At 29.4% G+C, this 19,773-nt stretch overlaps 1 protein-coding gene across 1 annotated transcript; it reads right to left on the bottom strand.

Moving 5' to 3' along the window:
• Positions 1-4,310: 4,310 nt before the first annotated feature.
• Positions 4,311-7,353, bottom strand: LOC133788254 (root phototropism protein 2). Its single transcript, XM_062225665.1, has 5 exons — positions 7,202-7,353; positions 7,039-7,108; positions 6,567-6,944; positions 5,758-6,483; positions 4,311-5,026 (listed from the first exon to the last, which is right to left on the bottom strand). Exons 1-5 carry the CDS (start codon positions 7,264-7,266, stop codon positions 4,526-4,528), a joined length of 1,740 nt encoding a protein of 579 aa, XP_062081649.1. The 5' UTR covers positions 7,267-7,353; the 3' UTR covers positions 4,311-4,525.
• Positions 7,354-19,773: the final 12,420 nt, after the last annotated feature.

Below are 19,773 nucleotides of genomic sequence, written 5' to 3'. Positions count from 1 at the left end.
CCCAAGATGTTAGTATGGGAAGATCGAGAGGAGCTCGAAAGCCCCCAAACCAAGAACGGAAACGGATGCCTTTCCTTTTGATTCCCCCCATTCTATCTTAAATAAAGCTCAGCGATGCCAATTTCTCATACTTGCTCAGTGCGCTCTCCTTTCGTCGAGTGCCCCACACGACCTACAGGCAACACCGGCGAGACCTGGGAAGGCAACCCGATTGGGAGTCAGAGGATCCATAGTACCTGCAGCCCCACGGACTTCATATTCATCATTTTTTAAAGCGGGGGGAAGGGATCTATTTTCTGCAACGGAAATTGAATTGACCTATGATCAACTATATGATATGACTAGAATAGATAATAACGGTATGTTTGCTTATCTGATCAATTGTCAATATCGGTCCTGTCCGATGTAACAAATACATCCGATCTTATCTACTTTGCTAATGTTCTGGAAAGAACATAACACTACAATGTGTAAGTATATCATATCATAGATTGGCAAGTCAGTGTAAATCCTGTGCACTGACTAATCTTAGGACTAACTTATTTTGAACATATAATCATATTTATATTCCACTATGATTATGTCACTATAAATATGATTAACTATATGCTCGGGATTTAATAGAAGTTTTATTAAACAAATAATCATGAAAATAAACACATGTAAGCAAAGTGATTGACCAAGTCAAAAAATGATTTCTATTCTTTTATTGATAATAAAATGAGATTACAAAGAATTTGGGTTTTAATTAGGGCATAAAACCCCAACATACGTGTCACTTCGTGATCACTGATCTGTCGTGCCCAGTAGTTCGCGACCCCACTCCTCCTGCAAGTTTGTTGTAGATCTACCTTGTCGAGCTCGCGAACTCCACCTTTGTTGAAGCCTCCAGAGCTGTTAGTCTCGCCGTCGACTTTAGCCCAATTCTTCCAACAACCAAGAATTTTGTAGCTCCCCTAAATCATCTGTTATAGTTACTTGATTAGTAATGGCAACTTTAATAAAAATCAAATATGTCTATGGTGTTAATACCTATTTCTCTAATGGATTTAGATTCAAATTTGTGAGTTAGATTCAAATCTGTGATGGTGTTTAGTATAGATTTGGTTTTTTTCTCCTTTCTATTTCAGATTCAAACACAATAATGAATTTTGTTGTTTGGCTTCTGTTTCAATAACTTGATTTTTTCCCTCTGTTTTGATGATGTCGATGAAAGAGTTAAGGTTTTAGTCTTTTTTTATTTTTAAATTAATTATGATTTTGGTTTTTAATTTAGATTGAAATTTTGGAGTAAGTTATTGTTTTAATTTAGTTTTTTAATTAGTAGATATTTACAGATTTAATAGTTTACATTTGTTAATTAGTTTTAATTTTATTTTTCATATTAATTTTTATATTCTTTTTATATTATTTTAATATTTTAAATTGATGTTTAACTATTTTTTAAATTTAAATTCCAATAAATTAATTTTTAAAAATATTTATGAGCTGGACCAATCACGAAGTGACACGTGTTGATCCAGTCAGCACCTAACGAAGTGTAATGGATGGAGATTAACAAAATTACTATTTTGTTGACTTTGAGTTCTTTATCTGCTAAAAAAAAAGATTGGGTATGTGTCGATTACAAACTCCAAACATTGGGTACTTTTGTCGCAAATAACCCTTAATTTATTAACTATGAATTATTCCACTAGAAATTCATAGTTGAACTCTCAAAACTAGTCTTATATTATTAGAAGCTATAAGTATAAAGTCATCCATTGATTTAGCCATTGCATGAGTTATGGCCCTCTGCTAGTTATTTATAATTACAGCTAGGTCTTATTGTCCGTTAACCTCTTTAATTATATTTTCATCAATTAGTTCCATTGATCCTCTAATGAACATTATTCTATAAATTTAATTACAAAATGAAATTTTTGTTCTCTAGCATAAATTGAGCACTCTATGTCCATGCCCCAAATCAACACTAAAAAGAACAACTAATCTGCTTTCATTTAAGTAAGGATAATATTCCATATCTGTGAAGTATGTTCCCATCCACTTGCAATTCTATGATTCTAAGATATCAAGAATTCGGTTGTACGAATATTAAACCTTACCCGATAAGTCAAAAGTCATAAAATCACAAATATGAGTTCATTACTCACTTCATGATTGATATAAAGTCTCAAACGACTATCGATTGATGAATGTTGAACTTCTATATTTTAACAGAAATTAGCAGAAGTTCTTTCTTTCATCGTGTCTCATTCCAATACAATCTATATTGTATATGGTACATCCATCTCTTTGCATCGCTACGCTTAACCGTTTGGATAAACTGCTATGTCTTAAAGATAGACTACACTCATATTTTTTATTAAATAAGGCTCTCACTTTATTTAATGATTACGAACAATCTTTTTTATATTATTATCTTGAATTAAATTATTTCGTATATATATACATATACTTAATTCAATACTATATCAATAATATAAGAGTAATGATATGTGCACCCAAAATCTACACTCAAACATTATATACATTGATGTGGCAGTTTAATATAGCCAATTACATTTATTAAAACTATGACCTACTATTTTAAAAAGTTGTGACACGTCACTATGTGTAATATTTGAGTGTAAATTTTGGGTGCACATATCATTACTCATAATATAGTATTAGATTTCATGATAACATTTATAATCAAATACAAACTTTGTTTAATTAACTACCTCATTTGGAAATACTTTAATGACACAATTCCCAACAAAGCCAAAGTTTAAGGGTCTGTTTGACATTATTTTCTGTTTTTTGTTTTCAAAGTTGTGTTCTCAGAAATGAAAACAGAAAACTGTTTTTGTAGTTTTCAAAAAACAAGAGGTGTTTGGTTAATGTTTTCTAAAAAACAATTTTTTAGTTTTATTTTTTTAAATCTTAAATAAAATATTAACAAATATATTTACAAAGACAAACGTATTTTAAAAGTTTGTAATAAATAATTAGATAAAATAATTTGAAAAAAAATGATGAAAAATAAGAAGTGAGAAAGTAATGAGAGAAAATTTGATAGAAATTGAGAAGAGAGAAATTGATCCATGAAAAAATGAGAGAGAATGTGATGAGAAAGAAAGTGAAGAGAGAGAAGTGAATAGACAGAAAGTGATGAGAGAGGAAATGACGAGAGAGAAAAAATGATGAGAGAGAAAATGATGATATATTAAGTGATGAGAGAGAAAGTGATGTGAGAGAAACTGAAGAGATATAAAATTATGTGACAATAAATGATATTAGATAATAATAAATAAATAAATAAATAATGTGAGAAAAATAAAAGATAAACAAATTTTTTTTGAGAACAACAAATAACTTTTTGTTGTTCTCAAAATTTTCTGTTTTTTATAATTTTATTTTTAAAAATTGTTTTTTGAAAACAACGCCTAACACCCTAACTTATTTTCAAAAAACAGTTTATAAATTTTAAAAACAAAAAATAATATTTTAGTTAAGGTGTCAAACACCTTCTAACCGTTAGTTTTACATTATTAAGTTTTTGGTTGCCTCCTCTGAGTTGGAGCACCGCCCACGCAAGCTTGTATGTCGGTGGTGTTCAAGCCAAGAAGCCCTTGCTTTTTAGCTGTTGGGCAACCTTGGCCCGTAGTGTGTCTTGGGGATGCTTCGTAGATGGGGGCCCTTCGTCTTGATCATCTGCTTTCTATCTTCTCCAGTGGGATGGGATCCGTTTAGGGCTATATGAGTTCTTAGTGGCTGGATGTGCAGCAAGATTTGGGCTCGTGGTCTCTGTCTTTTACAACATTAGAGCTCATGGTCTTCTTCCTAACCCGTGGATAAGAGTTGTGGTCCCTCAGTCGTAGGGTAATTGGTGATACGAGGTGGATGCCCGACCATTGTTGTGTTATTGGGAGTTCTCATTTGTTTTTATTTTAGTTTTATTTGTTTTTACTATTGTTTTCGGGTTGTTTAGGATTTGTTTTGGCTTTGTTTTGTTTGATAATAATGTATAACACATGTCTTTTGAGGACAGTGGTTTTGACCATTTTTTATATGATGTTTATTGTTCTATCTATGAAAAGTTGCTGACCGTTTATTTGTCTATGATTAGGATTTATTATATATTAGCTTTAATTTAAGTATTTCTTTTTGTTAGATTTGTAATTGTTTTATTGAACTTTTCACACATGTATTGAAATTTGAATCTGGTTCTATTTTTATCATTAATAAAATTTTCAATTTTTTTTTTAAAAGACAAGGTTGACACCCATATACTAATTAATTGACAAACTCAACAAAAGTGAGAAATATTTATCGAAAACACAACAAATTATTATTTATCAAACACTTGTTGACGATCGATCTTTCATGTTTTTTTTTAATAAAATAACAAACCCAAACGAAGAATTAATAAATTACAGATTTTGTATATTAAAGCACTCAAAATTAATTAACAAAAAAATATCAAACACAACACTCTTAGATCATGCCTAGCTAAGAATAATCATACAATAAAGAAAAAGATTCAAGAGATAGAGAATCTTCTTCTTCTTGGCTTAGTAACATCTACAGCATCTTCTATACTAGAAGTGTCCTTAGAACCATGCTTGAAGGGATTCAACTTGCCAAGAGTCTTGGACATTGAAGAGAAGAAAGTCTTTTTAGAACTTCCTTTAGACGACGTCGTTCCGATGGTGTGAACACTAGGATTACCAGTAGGACTCCCCTTTTTCATATCCGAAATGAAAAGCTTCATTTTCATAAGCTCGGTCCTCAAAGCCTCGTTCTCCCTCACCAAAGAAACGTCCGTCTGGAGTTGACTCCTCGTGACGGCGGCGGGTTCAGGCTTATCGTCCACGGCGCCGCTCCTCAGCTTCAGCTGATCGTAGTAGAGCGCGTGAAGGACTATTTGAACTGGTAATCGCTTGTTCTGGGACGCGTGGACACGCGCTTCGTAAGAGAGCTTTAGTGGGTCCATCACACTGCATACCTTCTCCCGTTCTATCTCGTCCAAGTTGGGATGAGCCTGTTAAAACCAAATCCATTATGAACACAAAAGAATTTATTTAACTTCGAAAAAAAAATGCTAGATCTTGATTTATTATTACATCTGGTAAATTATCATGAGTTATATAACAGAAAATTAATAATTAATTAGAGTAGTATATATGTAACAAATATTAATTTTATAATTAATGTAATTACTAATTTGTCTATTTATTATTGAGAAATTTAAAATAATTAATATTATTTTATTTCCATATTCATATATATTATTAATAAAATAAAAGTTTATAATTTTATATTTAATTTATTATTAACAAATAATCAGTCCACTCATTCCTTTTATTTGTCTTTAATTTTTTTATTTCAATTCAAAACTATCATATCGTACTATAGCCGTCGCCTATTATTACTAAAATGATAAGATCCATAGATACATATAGCCTCTAAAAACAAATGATACTAAATTATATATTCACAATCACAACTAATAATTAATAAAAATGATTGTGTTAAATTTTAATCAATACTTCTTTTCTTTTTTCACTTGTTAAATAATATAATAGAAAATTTTAAAAAGATGTCGATCTATTATTAATTGCTTATTTTGTTTTGCTTTGTAACAAATTTAATAAGCACATTTTAATTATCCTTTATTTTATTGTATATATAGATTTTATATGAAAATATATGTTAAATATATCCATATAATTAAACTAGTTTTAGTCTTAGGTTCACGAGACAAAATAATACCTTCAAGAAGATGTCGATGGCTCGATAGAGATCGTCGTCGACCTTTCGCGATCCTTTGGGGATAAGGTTAGCGATGCCGTTAAATTTCGAAATAGTGAGCTCACCATAAGCGGCGATCTCGCTAAGGTAAGCATCAATGGTCTTGGCCACCCGGTGCATCGCCGTCGAACACGTCTCCCTATAATCCCCACCGTTGAAAACCGCCACGCTCTTTTCCTTCTCCACAAACCCAGAGATGATCTTCCTCACGCTGTCCAAATCGAACAGCCGTTCACCGTCGTAAGTGAACGACAAAACCAGCAAATCATCCACCGTCACGTGTTCCAAGATTACAGAGATCCGCTTCTCCAGCTCGTTCTTACATCCGCTGGATGCTCGGAGGAAGATAGCTGATCGGAGAAGACAGCAGAGAAAGTTTATCGGAAAAGCTGCCTTCTCGGCCGGTAAGAGATCCACAACCGCTTCTAGAATCTCCCGTTGTCGGACTCGGACTTCGGGTTCGTTCGGAGCAAGAGATTTGGTCCCGTTCCCGGAATGGTCCCGCACCAGATCTCGTAGCGCTCTCTCCGTGTAAGTGATCATAGCACTCGCTATGGTTAGAACTTTGGCGCCACGGTTCTTCATGGCTGAAATCACTCTTCCAAAGAATTCAATGTCCAAAATCGAAAGCTCCTCCGTCCACCAATTTGTCGGAGATCGACTGGGAAAGTTTGCTTCGTTACAAGCCTGAATAGTACACACACATAGAACTGTTATAATCTAAGCACAAATTAGAAAGGTAAATTCGAGATTTGAAGGTGAATTAGTACCTTAAGAGTGGCAACGTCGATACATCTTTGAACGATTTTCAGGCCTTCGGCCATGGGTAGTAAGTCTTCACAAGATTTGAGTACGACAATTGCGCCGGAGAGACTAGTCAAGGCGACTTGGGAGAGAAAATCTTCGGTACGGCTGGCGAGGTTGTTGGTGCAGTACTTCTCGGTCATTTCCAGATACTCGGCGGCGCAACGTAGAGGTGCGACGTTGTGGACTGTGATCTCGAAGTTGACGCCATAACAGAATTTAGCTGCCTTCTCGAAGATCTCGGGGCCTCCAGGTATGTTCGAAAGATCGATCGTGGTCAAATCGGGTTCGTTTGACTCCACTATCAGTTTTCTTATGTGGTTGCTTTTAGCTACTAGCATAAACTGCAACAATTATTAAAAAAAATGTACATTATTATCATTAGAAGAAATTAATAATCACTACATAAAAGGAGAAAGTATGTTATAGTTTATAAACCTTGTGCAAAGAGAAATTTGCTTCCCCAACGACGACGAGAACATCAGTTGGAATTTCTTGCGAGAAAACCCTTTAAAAGCACAAGATCAGCACGAAGTTAATAAATAAAAAAAATTATGTTAAAGAAAATAATTTAAGAGAATGATTAAGATACGTATAGTACCATTGACCAGTTCTTTCCATGGCTAGAGAGAGTCTGTTGTTGATGCTATTAACAGATGCAGCCATATATGTTTGGTTTTGGATGAGGGCGGAGAAGGAAGAAAGTGATGGAGTTCTTATAAGAATAGGATCCGTTTATGGGTTATATAAATAATCTTAACCACGCATTTGAGTAGTAGCTTTCCCCTTTTTTTTAATTATTTTTTTAGATTTTATTATCTAATAATTACATAAGAAAAAGACCTTTTTTCTTTAATTGATAATATTTTTTTACACTTTGCATGCATTTTGTGTCGTGGACAGTTTTGTCACAAATGTTGTGAGCCGACATGTTTTATTAGTACACTTATTATCGATCGGCTGCTTCGTATTCGTAGCTCTAACTTTAGTTATCCACAACTGAAAATATTCCAACTCGTACGACGTTGGACTTCGTTGTTATACAAGCTTAAATCAATCCTCTAATCATGTTTAAGACATTGATGTGTACTTCGGGTAATGGAATGGATATCTTTTTGTTTGGTTGCTTTATAAAGTATTAGAATGTTATTTTATTAATAGAATAATTTTCCATCATTTTATAGTATAGAATGACTATTCTATATAAAAAAATAAGAGAGTTAGAAAGAAAAGTTCATTTCAATACATAAATAAAAACTAATTATTTTTATTTATATTAAATTTTATTTTATTCTTTTTCAATTTTTATTATCATTCTCATTCTCTTTCAATTGTTTTCATTACTCCCTAACTTAAAAAATTTATATAAGTGTTCTTATCTCAAATTACTTTTACTTCATTAATAAATAATGATAACTAATTAATGAGCTTATTACAATGAGTGAGCAAAACTTAAGTCAAATCAACAGTGTAACAAATGGAAAAACTCTAATAGAAGAAATATACTCCTAATTTTACTATTTAGTATTCAATAATATCCCTCACAATCATAAATTTTTAGAGCAGTCCTAATGGCTGGCTGCTCTAAATTAATCAAAGGTAAAAAGAAATAGCTAAAAAGCTTATTATTGTCTTCATCAATTCTTTTAAATATTTATGTATAATAGGTTTACACTAAAATCAATAATTCATACACTAAATGTAACTAAGCTTCAATTAATATGTAAACATTTTTTTATCTTTACTCTATCCTATTAGCTAATTTTTCATTATTATTTTTTAATTTTATTCTTTAACTTCAACTATTAAATAATAATTGTAAATATAATATTTAAATGATATAAAATTGTGGGATAAATAAAAAAAAAAGTGGGGTTTTAACTAGTTATTTGATGGATAGAGTAAATAACCCCTTGGGAGTGCTCTTATACATTTATATATATATATATATAAACCAAAATAATATCATTAAAATTAACTCATAATATTCTAGCTAATTATGTTCTACATTGCCAGTTTTTAATTGGAGACAACAAACTAAAACTGAAACAATAATTTGTTTGGTCCGTGAAATTAAAGAAGCCAACAATATAGCTCATCCACCTTTTTATTTTAATAAAGAGGGCACCTTTAGGCCCTTGTACTATCAAAGAGAAAGAGTTATTTATCCACGAACATGGATAGATATTAATCTATTAAAGAAAGTCAAGTTCACGAACATTAACCCAATAATACTTGAAAAAGGTTCGAAGTAGGTAATGACGAAGGTAACTAAAATAAAATCGTTAGCTTCGGCTACAGCTGAAGACTCGTAAGCCAGAAAATTGGCTTAAGGATAAGAGTGGGCAATGCAATTTTAGATTTGTACTCCTCTCCCATTCCCAACAGCTTTGGCCTTTGCTAGTTGTTAATTCACGTTACCGATGGCACGGTGATGCGACGCTCGGCGCCTCTGAGTCACTCAAACAAGTGGTCAGGACATGGCCAACGACCGGGACCGGGAAATTTTGGTCAGCCTTTTGCCACGTCATTCACAGCCGTATACTTACACGTCGGCTGACCCCACTCTCTCCGCTGAGTTGTCGGAGCTTTTAACTTTGACAGACCGAGCGCGCGCGGATAACACAGCTGAGATGGCCACGGGACCCACAGGAATCAATCTTTATTTCACGGCCGAATAGTATTTGCACACGTGGACTTCGGCTTTCCCCATCACCCAATCTCTTCGACTTCGAGGAAACAGAAACAGATACAGAGAATGGGATTAGAGTACCGATAATTAAAAATAATAATTATTATTGTTTTTATATATGTGCTAATAATCGGAATATCGTGATGGTCTGTTCGTGAAGGTTGACCCTTATCCGTACAATCTAGGGTTATGATTCGCATCTGCAATTTATCACTATTTAATTTGTGTCTTTTTTCAATAATTTTGCAATTTTTATTAATTTACGAGGATCCATAATGATTTTTTAAAGCAAAATCTAATGACACCTTCCAAACGCACAAAAATTTGTACAATCTTACTTAATATACAGATACATGTAAAAAAAGAAAAAAATATATATTTAATATATAGAAAAATATCACTTATGAAAATAGTTTTTTATTGTCAGGACTTATGAAAATAGTTTTAGTGAAACTTACATTTAAGATTAAGAAGAAGAATTACATTACTACATTTTTTTTTTAAATCTCGAGTTTTGTTAGATTGTCTCATATTTTTCATATGTAAACATGTTCAATAATATATAAAAATATGTGTTATTCTACTCATCATTAATACGAGCATAGACTTATATTTTACTATTATACTTTATATTGTGTAAACCACATTCCATTTACACTGAGATGGAACACTTTTTCAATCTATGCTTATACTTTCTACTATTATTGTCTTTCCTATCACATTATCTTTTTTTTTTTTTGTCAATTTTATGATTTTGCATAATTTAATTGACTTATTTTAAAAAAATTCAACATATACTATTTTCTTTTGGGAAATTAAATTTATAAAACATCATCGTTTACTTGTAAAGTGTCAATTATTTCGTGAGAAGATTGAATCATCAACAGTTTGCTTCAAACATGGACAATTTGTTTTGTTTTTGTTTTTATAGAAAATTGAAATATCAACTATTTGAACAGCAAGATGTAAAATTAAAATAAATAATTGATGATGTCATTTTGTCTTATTATCGGTATTTGTGAAAAAAAATCTCTGAAATTTAAATTTTTTTTAAAAAAACTTCTAGAATTTAAAATAAGAGAGATTTCAATTAATGGTGTTCAATAATATATTGTGGGACTAATTTTTTTTTTTAAAAATATTTGCTACGGAATAAAAGGTTGCATTAAGGTTGAGGAAGGAAGGATATTGGTACGTAGTGACAGAAGAACACCAGAAAGATTAACTAATGCCACCCAAGCCAAGCCGGTAGAGACGATGAGCAGCACCATATATTCCAACTTCTAGGAATCCAAAAGAAAGCATCCGAAAAAACATCACCTAAACTAATTAAAAACATCTAAAAATGTAGACATAATAATTAAGGCTCTAAACGGAGACTAATAACTATATAAATATATATTTTGTATCAGTACGTTTACGTATGTGGTGTTGATTGAACAGTAGTACATGTGTCTCATATGATATCATTGCTCGTGAACTCACAAGTTAACGCACGTACTGGCAGTGGCATGGTGTGGCTCATTTTATATATGCATTTTTATTAGCTAACGTCCCACGCGTATTTATTTTGTGATAATGAAGTCTCTATTCCATGCAGCTAAAAACATCTTTCAAAATAAAGCTCAAGAAAAACATTCCCTAAAATAAAGCTGAAACCTGATACACATATATATATCAAGATCAAAAAATATATCTTCGTCAAAATAAAGCTTCATCTTTTCCAAAAAGCTACATACTACACCAAAAATTGCAATTAGTAACATTTTAATTAGTGACATTTGTCAAAAAATGTCACAATAATAATATTTTAGTGACATTTGGCAAAAATGTTACTTTATTAAGAATACATGATATTTTAATTAGTGGCACTATTTATATGATTTAGTGACATTTGATCAAAAATGTTACTAATTTGTGAATATTTAGTTTTAGTAGCATTCAAAAAATGTCACTAGAATATATTAATAGAGACATTGCAAAAATGTCACAAAATATTAGATTTAGTGACATTTTAAAATGTTACTTTAATAAATATTTTTAGTGGCATTTCAAAAGTGTTACTAGTGAAATGTTGCCATTTTTAATTTAATAATTATTTTCTTTTAATTTGATAATTTTTTTTATTTTACAAATTTAGATTAAGAGTTTAAATGTAATTTATTCTTTGAGGCCTAATTAATTTCATAAATGAAAAATAACTATAAATATTAGCACATGATTATAATAAACTTTTTTGAATACATGCAATTGAACTCCATAAAAATTATTAAGAAAAATAAAATTCTAGAATTTATGCAAAATATGAATAAGAAAAAAAAATTACAATCCCTAAGTTTCTTCATCCATCTCATTTGTATCAAACGACACTGATGTATCAATGATTGTGTCTTGCATATCTTCCTTGACCAAACTACTCTCTCCATCCCCAACATCAATAGTTGCGCTACAAACTTCAGTTTGCAAATAAGACTCCACATTCTCGTCGTGTGATTGCACACTCATATTATAATAATCTCTAGGATTGATTTTTAAAGCAACATGTCATCCATTATGTTTGAGGTCTTCCACATACATTACCTGTTCTGCTTGAGAAGCTAGTATAAATGGCTCATCTTCACGCATCAATTTTGAAAAGTTGACTCTTGTGCAATCCTTCTCTTTTTTAATGCCACTTCTTGAAATCCAATCACACTTAAATAACACAACACGATTTCCCAAAAAATAATCTAGTTCTATAATATCAGTTAATATTCCATAAAAAGTAACATCTCCGAAAACAGGATTTGGGTCCCTACTACTTGCGAAACTTTGAGTCTTGGCAGTCATAATAACTCCACTATTTTGAGTTCTTAAGTTCTTTTCGATTTTTTTTGTGTGAAACCTGAAACCGTTTATTAGATATCTTTTAAATCGAATTAAAATATTGTTTGGACCTTTTGCCAAACAACGTAAATCTTCAGAAACTCGATCATCCCCATTATCATATAATTCTTCTACCTGATTTGAAAAAAATGTAATAAGTACAATCAATATGAGTTTGGCTCATTAAGTTGATGACAAAATTATTAAAAAACCTTACCTTTTTTGCAAACCATGAAGGAAATGATTCGCTATGAATCCGATCTACGGTCATGGTTGTTTGACGAGAGTTTTGTTATGCAATCATATTTCGATGTTCCCTACAAAATAAGTTAGCTTTAGTCATATTTATATGATGTTTCACATTTTTATTATTATTGGAGATATAATAAATAACACTTACTCAATAAATGATTCTACGATATTGCAATTAAATAGCACATATCGATGTGCCTTAACTTTAGTATCCTCATCTAAATTCTTAGTATCTATTTTGCCCAAATGTCGACCTGTCGTTTGGAAAATAGGCAATGTTTCTCCATTTGGTTCCACATTACTGTAATTTCTAGGCTTGCAATTAAATTTTGTCTCCACACCTTCCATATATCTTGAGCAAAATGTTAAACATTCATCAGCTAAATATCCTTCAGCAATACAACCTTCCGGTTTGCTTTTGTTTCGAACATATGACTTTAACTTAGACAAGTACCTATATTTATTCATATAAGCATTAGAAAAAATATTGAAACTTCTTACAGTTAAATAAAATGAAAATTAATTAAGATTTTTACCTTTCAATAGGGTACATGCAACGGTAAACTGATGCTCCAGCAATTCTCGCCTCATATGCTAAGTGTATCACCAAATGAACCATTATATCAAAAAATGCAGGGGGGAATAATTTTTCAAGATTACAAAGAATGATAGGTATTTGTTGTTCAAGTTGCATAAAATCTTGTGGTAGAGCAACTTTTGAATACATCATGTGAAAATAGTTGCTTAAAGGAGTTAGATGTAGACGAACATGCGCACTCGATATTCCCCTTAGTGCTAGTGGTAGTAATTGAGTCATAATGATATGAAAATCGTGACTTTTGAGCCCATAAATTTTTCTTTTGCTTACATCAACACATCTAGAAATGTTGGCAGCATATCCATCTGGAACCTTAATTGTCTTTAGAAATCGACAGAAGACAATTTTTTCTTTTTTGCTCAATGTAAAACATGCAGGCGGAATGCAATTTTCTTTGACTCGCTCTCCTTTGGATGAAGTTCAGATCTAATACCCATATATTTTAAATCAAGACGTGCATTCAGATTGTCTTTATTTTTTGCATCTAAACTCAATAATGTCCCAATCAAACTTTCACATACATTCTTTTCAATATGCATCACATCAAGATTGTGTCGTAATAAATTATCCTTCTAATATGGCAAATAAAAAAATATACTCTTTTTCTTCCAATTGTATGGCAATGAAGGATTAACAGCTGTCTTCCCAAATTTAAGTTGGTAGCCTGCTAACGTATCTAGTATTATAGAACCACTTAATGGTGTTGGAGCCATTCTTTTCTCTTTTGTGCCATCAAAAGACTTTTCATCATTTCTAAATGGGTCACTGTTTTCTAACCAGCGTCGATGTCCCATATAACAATATTTTTTGCTATACTTCAACCATAAAGAATAAGTGTCTTGATGACAAGATGGGCACGCATATTTTCCTTTTGTGCTCCATCCTGATAAGTTTGCATATGCTGGAAAGTCACTGATAGTCCATAATAGTGATGCCCGCATATTAAAGTTTTTTTTGGTAGATGCATCAAAAGTTTCAACTCCAACTTCCCTTATCTCCTTTAACTCTTCAATCAGTGGCTTTAGATATACATCAATATTATTTCCAGGTGCGTCTGGACCAGGTATGAGCAAAGACATAATGAAATTAGGTTGCTTCATACACATCCATGGAGGAAGATTATATGGTATCAAAATAACTGGCCATGTACTATGGTTTACACTTAATGTTTTGAAAGGATTCATTCCATCAGAAGCTAGCCCAAGTCTGACATTTCGAGGATCTGCAGCGAAATCCTTATGGTTGTGATCAAAAGTCATCCATGCTGGAGAATCACTTGGGTGTCTCATACAACCATCACTTGTACGATCTTGTTTATAATGCCAAGTCATAAAATCAGATGTTTTTGATGACATAAATAATCTTTGTAATCTTGGTATCAATGGAAAATGGCGCAAGACTTTAGCTTCACTCCTATTTTGATAATTAAAATATCAAGTTATTATAATCTATAAAGTATAAATCAGGTAAAAGAAAAAAAGTTTCTTATTTTGATTCTTACAATGTCAAGTTACTCTAATCTAGAGAAAGTATAAGACAGATAAAAGAAAAAAATTGTTATATGTAACGTACCTTGGTGTAGAGCATACTTCACATTCTGTGTCATTTGCATGTTCTTTTCAATACAACATGCAATCTTTTGGACATGCATCAATTTTTTCATAATCAAGTCCTAGAGCGTTGATTAATTTTTTGGCCTCATAAAAAGAATTGGGTAATGTTTCACCTTTTGGCAATGCTTTTTTGAATAAGTCAAGTACCTTGCCAAACGATTTGTCACTCCATCCACAAATGCATTTAATATGAAATAATTGAATTAAAAACGAGAGCTTTGTAAAACTCGTACAACCTAGGTAAAGCTCTTTCTCTGCATCTTTTATCAAATTGTAAAATTCTTTTGCTTTCGCATTTGGTTCATCGCCTTCACCTTGAAGATTATCATTTTCAATTTCACGTTCGTCGTCTCCAATACTATGTCCAATTGCATCGTATATAACTCCTTGCATATCAATGGTATAATTTGACTCATGAGTATCACTAGGAGTGTCAACATTTTGCGTAGCATGCGAAGAAGTTTCTCCGTGCAATACCCATTTAGTGTAACCATCTACAAATCCGTTGCATATCAAATGTTCAAATGCAATTGTACGAATGACAGGTGTGATAAGACCGCACTTTACACAAGGACATACAATTTTTTCTTCATGACATGCATTTTTAAAGGCAAAATCAAGAAAAAAATTAACACCTTCTTGGTATGAATCACTTAATCTAGAATGGTGCATCCAACTCTTATCCATTGATACTGCGAATGAAAAAAAATCAAATTAATTTATATTATAATAAAAAAATATTGGTGCTTATGAAATAAAACTTTTTATTTATTTTTTTGAAAAAAAAAAATCATAAATAGTGCTTTATTAGATTTGAATGCACACTATTGTTTATCAAAATAATAAATACACATATAAATCCAATTAATTTTAGATTTGATTATATTCTACAAGATGAAAAACATAAGAATAGAATTACCTCAAAAAAAAATTAATACTTTTGTTGTTTTTAGTTTGAGAAACAAGTATTATGAAGTGTTTTGTAAGGAGACCAATAAAGAGAGAGTAAGATGTAGAGATACAAAACAATTATTTTATAATATATCTTTTTATATGCATGCATATATATAGTTATTCTTAGCGATAATATTTATTTGTAAATTAAAAATTTCAAAGTAATTATAATTTAAAATTAAGTTTAAAAAATGGAAGTTGGTTTAAATATTTTTTATTTAAAATTTGAATTAAATACTACATCACCTATATTTTTTTTGTTTAAAATTGATAATATATGATGTATATATATCTATTATAGGAAAAAATATATGAGTTTGTTTAGAAAAAATATCTTTATGTATACATATATTTATTATGAATATACAAAAACTAATATAATAACTATCTTACGTTTTTTGTTTTCATGGAATATGATTTTTTTTTTTTGACAAATTATGAAAAGCATATTTATGTATACATATAAAGTAATCTTAGTGATTAATTCTATTTTTGCTATAGTATTAACTAAAATTATTCAAAATTAATTATTTATCAAAATTAGTTCTAAAAATTTGGAAGTTAGTTTTGAATAGTTTTCATTTAAATTATTTAAATTTGAATAGATATATATCACCTATTTTTGTGCAAAAATGAGTAATATATATATGATATTTTAAAAATGAATAGACATAACAACATTTTTTTTTTAATTTTACAACAGTATATAAATAATATATATATATATATATAAAACGATTTTATATATCTTCCAATTTTTCAAACTATATATATATAATAAACTTATTAACCATCAAAACTACAACCATAATAAGCTTTTCAAATAAAACTTATTTTGACAGTTTTTTATTTTGAAATAAATTATATATATATACAATAAACGATTTTATTATTTATAATAAACTATATATATATATATAATAAATAATAGTATTAACTTATTATATAATAAGTTTATATTAAAAGAAAAAAAAAACGTTTTTATATAATAATATATATATATTATGTGAAAGTAAACTGATTTGTTTTTTTTTTGTCAAATTAGATAAATAAAAAAATTTTGATTAAATCTTTTGTAAAACAAAAATATATATTAAAAAGAGCACGTATTAAAAATTATGGCGGTTATTCTATATGTCACAATTGTTTTACCGCTAAAAAATAGTTTTGATTATCTTATTTCTTCACTCATCTCAAATATGTATACAACACTCATCTCAAATCTGGAGAAAGCTCAACTAAACTTACCAAGGAGAAAAAGACTACAAAAAAGATGGTAAAACTATATATTATAATTAAAAAATATTGGTGCTTATGAAATAAAACTTTTGATTTATTTTTTTGAAAAAAATAATCATAAATAGTGCTTTATTAGATTTGAATACATACTATTGTTTATCAAAATAATAAATACACATATAAATCCAATTAATTTTAGATTTGATTATATTCTACAAGAAAAATAACAAGGTGAAAAACATAAGAATAAGAATTACCTCAAAAAAAAAATTAATACTTTTGTTGCTTTTAGTTTGAGAAACAAGTATTATAAAGTTTTGTAAGGAGACCAATAAAGAGAGAGTAAGATGTAGAGATGCAAAACAAGTATTTTATAATATATCTTTTTATATGTATGCATATATATAGTTATTCTTAGCCATGATATTTATTTGTAAATTAAAAATTTCAAAGTAATTATAATTTAAAATTAAGTTTAAAATATGGAAGTTGATTTAAATATTTTTTATTTAAAATTTGAATTAGATACTACATCACCTATATTATTTTGTTTAAAAAAAAATATATGAGCTTGTTTTGAAAAAATATCTTTATGTATACATATATTTATTATGAATATACAAAATCTAATATCATAACTATCCTACGCTTTTTTGTTTTTATGGGATATGATATTTTTGTTTTTTGGAAAGCATATTTATGTATACATATAAAGTAATCTTAGTGATTAATTCTATTTTTGTTATATTATTAACTAAAATTATTCAAAATTAATTATTTATCAAAATTAGTTCTAAAAATTTGGAAGTTAGTTTTGAATAGTTTTTAATTTAAATATATAAAATATGAATAGATATATATCATCTATTCTTGTGCAAAAATGAGTAATATATATATATATATATGATATTTTAAAAGTGAATAGACGTAACATCATTTTTTTTTAATTTTATAACAGTATATAAATAATATATATATAAAACGATTTTATATATCTTACAGTTTTTCAAACTATATAAATATATATATATATATATATAATAAACTTATTAACTATCAAAACTACATTTCAAATAAAACTTATTTTGAGAGTTTTTTGTTTTGAAATAAACTATATATATAATAAACGATTTTATTAAATTTATAATAAACTATATATATAATAAATAATAGTATTAACTTATTATATACTAAGTTTATATTAAAAGAAAAAATAACGTTTTTATATAATAAATATATATATTATGTGAAAGTAAACTGATTTGTTTTTTTGTTTGTCAAATTAGATAAATAAAAAAAATTTGATTAAATCTTTTGTAAAACAAAAATACATATTAAAAAGAGTGCGTATTAAAAATTATGGCGGTTATTTTATATGTCACCATTGTTTTACCCCTAAAAGACAGTTTTGATTATCTTCTTTCCTCACTCATCTCAAATATGCATACAGCATTTATCTTAAATCTGGAGAAGGCTAAACTAAGCTTACCAAGGAGAAAAAGACTACAAAAAAGGAGGTAAAACTACACACTTTCTAGTCTTAATTTCTCTATGAATATAATTTTTAACCTATTTATTTTCATATTTTGTTTGTTATTGAATTTTGAAAACTATAGATATAGAAGCTCAGATGGCAAAGATCTTAATGGAAGAACAAACACAATTGATGACAATTCAAACCTTCTAAAACGATTTTAATATTTCAGGTCATTCTTCTTTTTCTTCCTTGCATTATATGTTTGAAATTACTCAAAATTAATGAATCCGACACAAATATTTAGACATAAATGCATTCAGATTTGTGAAAATTAGATATTCTATTAAGTTTGTATTATTGTTTCTTTTCTAACCAGTAAGTCCTAGAAATTGATCGTATTTTTTGTTTTTTCCATCGACAACATAAAATCCACATATGTTTCGTAATGAAATTAAAAAATGGTAACCAAATCCAGCAAACCAATCATGACGGTGCATTTATTAATACTAAAGCTATACGTGATACCTATTTATTTATCTATTTTCACCTATATATATTGTGCTCGACATTATATACATATATAGTATTAAGTACCCATTGCTTTATTATTGCATATGCTCTCATTCACTTCACAAAGTCTATTTTAGTACTCCAACCACTCTGACATAACAAGACAACTATATATATAAAAGACTAATACATTATATATTAATTCAGTTGTTCCTTAATTAATATACCTCACACTATATTAACTCAAAAAAAAAAAAGGCACGTATAGAAGAAGACTACTGTTTCAAGTTCTTGAGTCATTTTCCCGACCAAACAATCAGAATCTAATATTTGAGCTTCCCTACAAGTCTTAAAAGTGGGGGTGGTTTTTATAATCCTAGCTATAGTATCTCATTTTTTCAGAACTGTTTCTTTTTCTTTTTTCATGGTTTAAAAAGTCATGCATGTGTTATTTTCTTCTTGCTATAATATGTGTTTCTTGTGGAAAATAGTTGACTTTGTCTTTGATTCAATTGGTCTAATGAATTCGGTATGTTGACTTATTTATAGCATTCTAGAACTCCTTTCTACCGCTCTCTTTCTTATTTAAAATGAAAGCAATGTATGATAATATACTACTACTCAACTTGATTACATTTGAAAGCAATATATATATATATATATGTGTGTATTTCTCTGCTCCTTCAAATATAAACTTTGTGTTCTTGTTCCAATTCTTTGTTTTTGTTTGGTAACTTTTTCAAATTGCTTCTTCTAGCTGCTTGCTTATTCATTGCTTGCCCTTTTTCTTTGTTAATTTATAATGTAGTAAATTATATATAATTATTTTATTTTTTCAAATCTTCAAAATAGCTATGGATCCATACATGCAATGTAGATTGGCCTCACAAGATAGTATAGAATCATTTTCAAATATGTTGATGAATGATAATGGTGAAAAGAAAACTCGAGGCCCTACACAAATGCGTGAAAT

The sequence above is a fragment of the Humulus lupulus genome, chromosome 7 (genome assembly GCF_963169125.1).
Source record: "Humulus lupulus chromosome 7, drHumLupu1.1, whole genome shotgun sequence".
In the NCBI taxonomy this organism is placed as follows: Eukaryota; Viridiplantae; Streptophyta; class Magnoliopsida; order Rosales; family Cannabaceae; genus Humulus; species Humulus lupulus.
The sequence above is the reverse complement of the archived record's forward strand: the minus strand, read 5'-3'. Positions and strand labels throughout refer to the sequence as shown.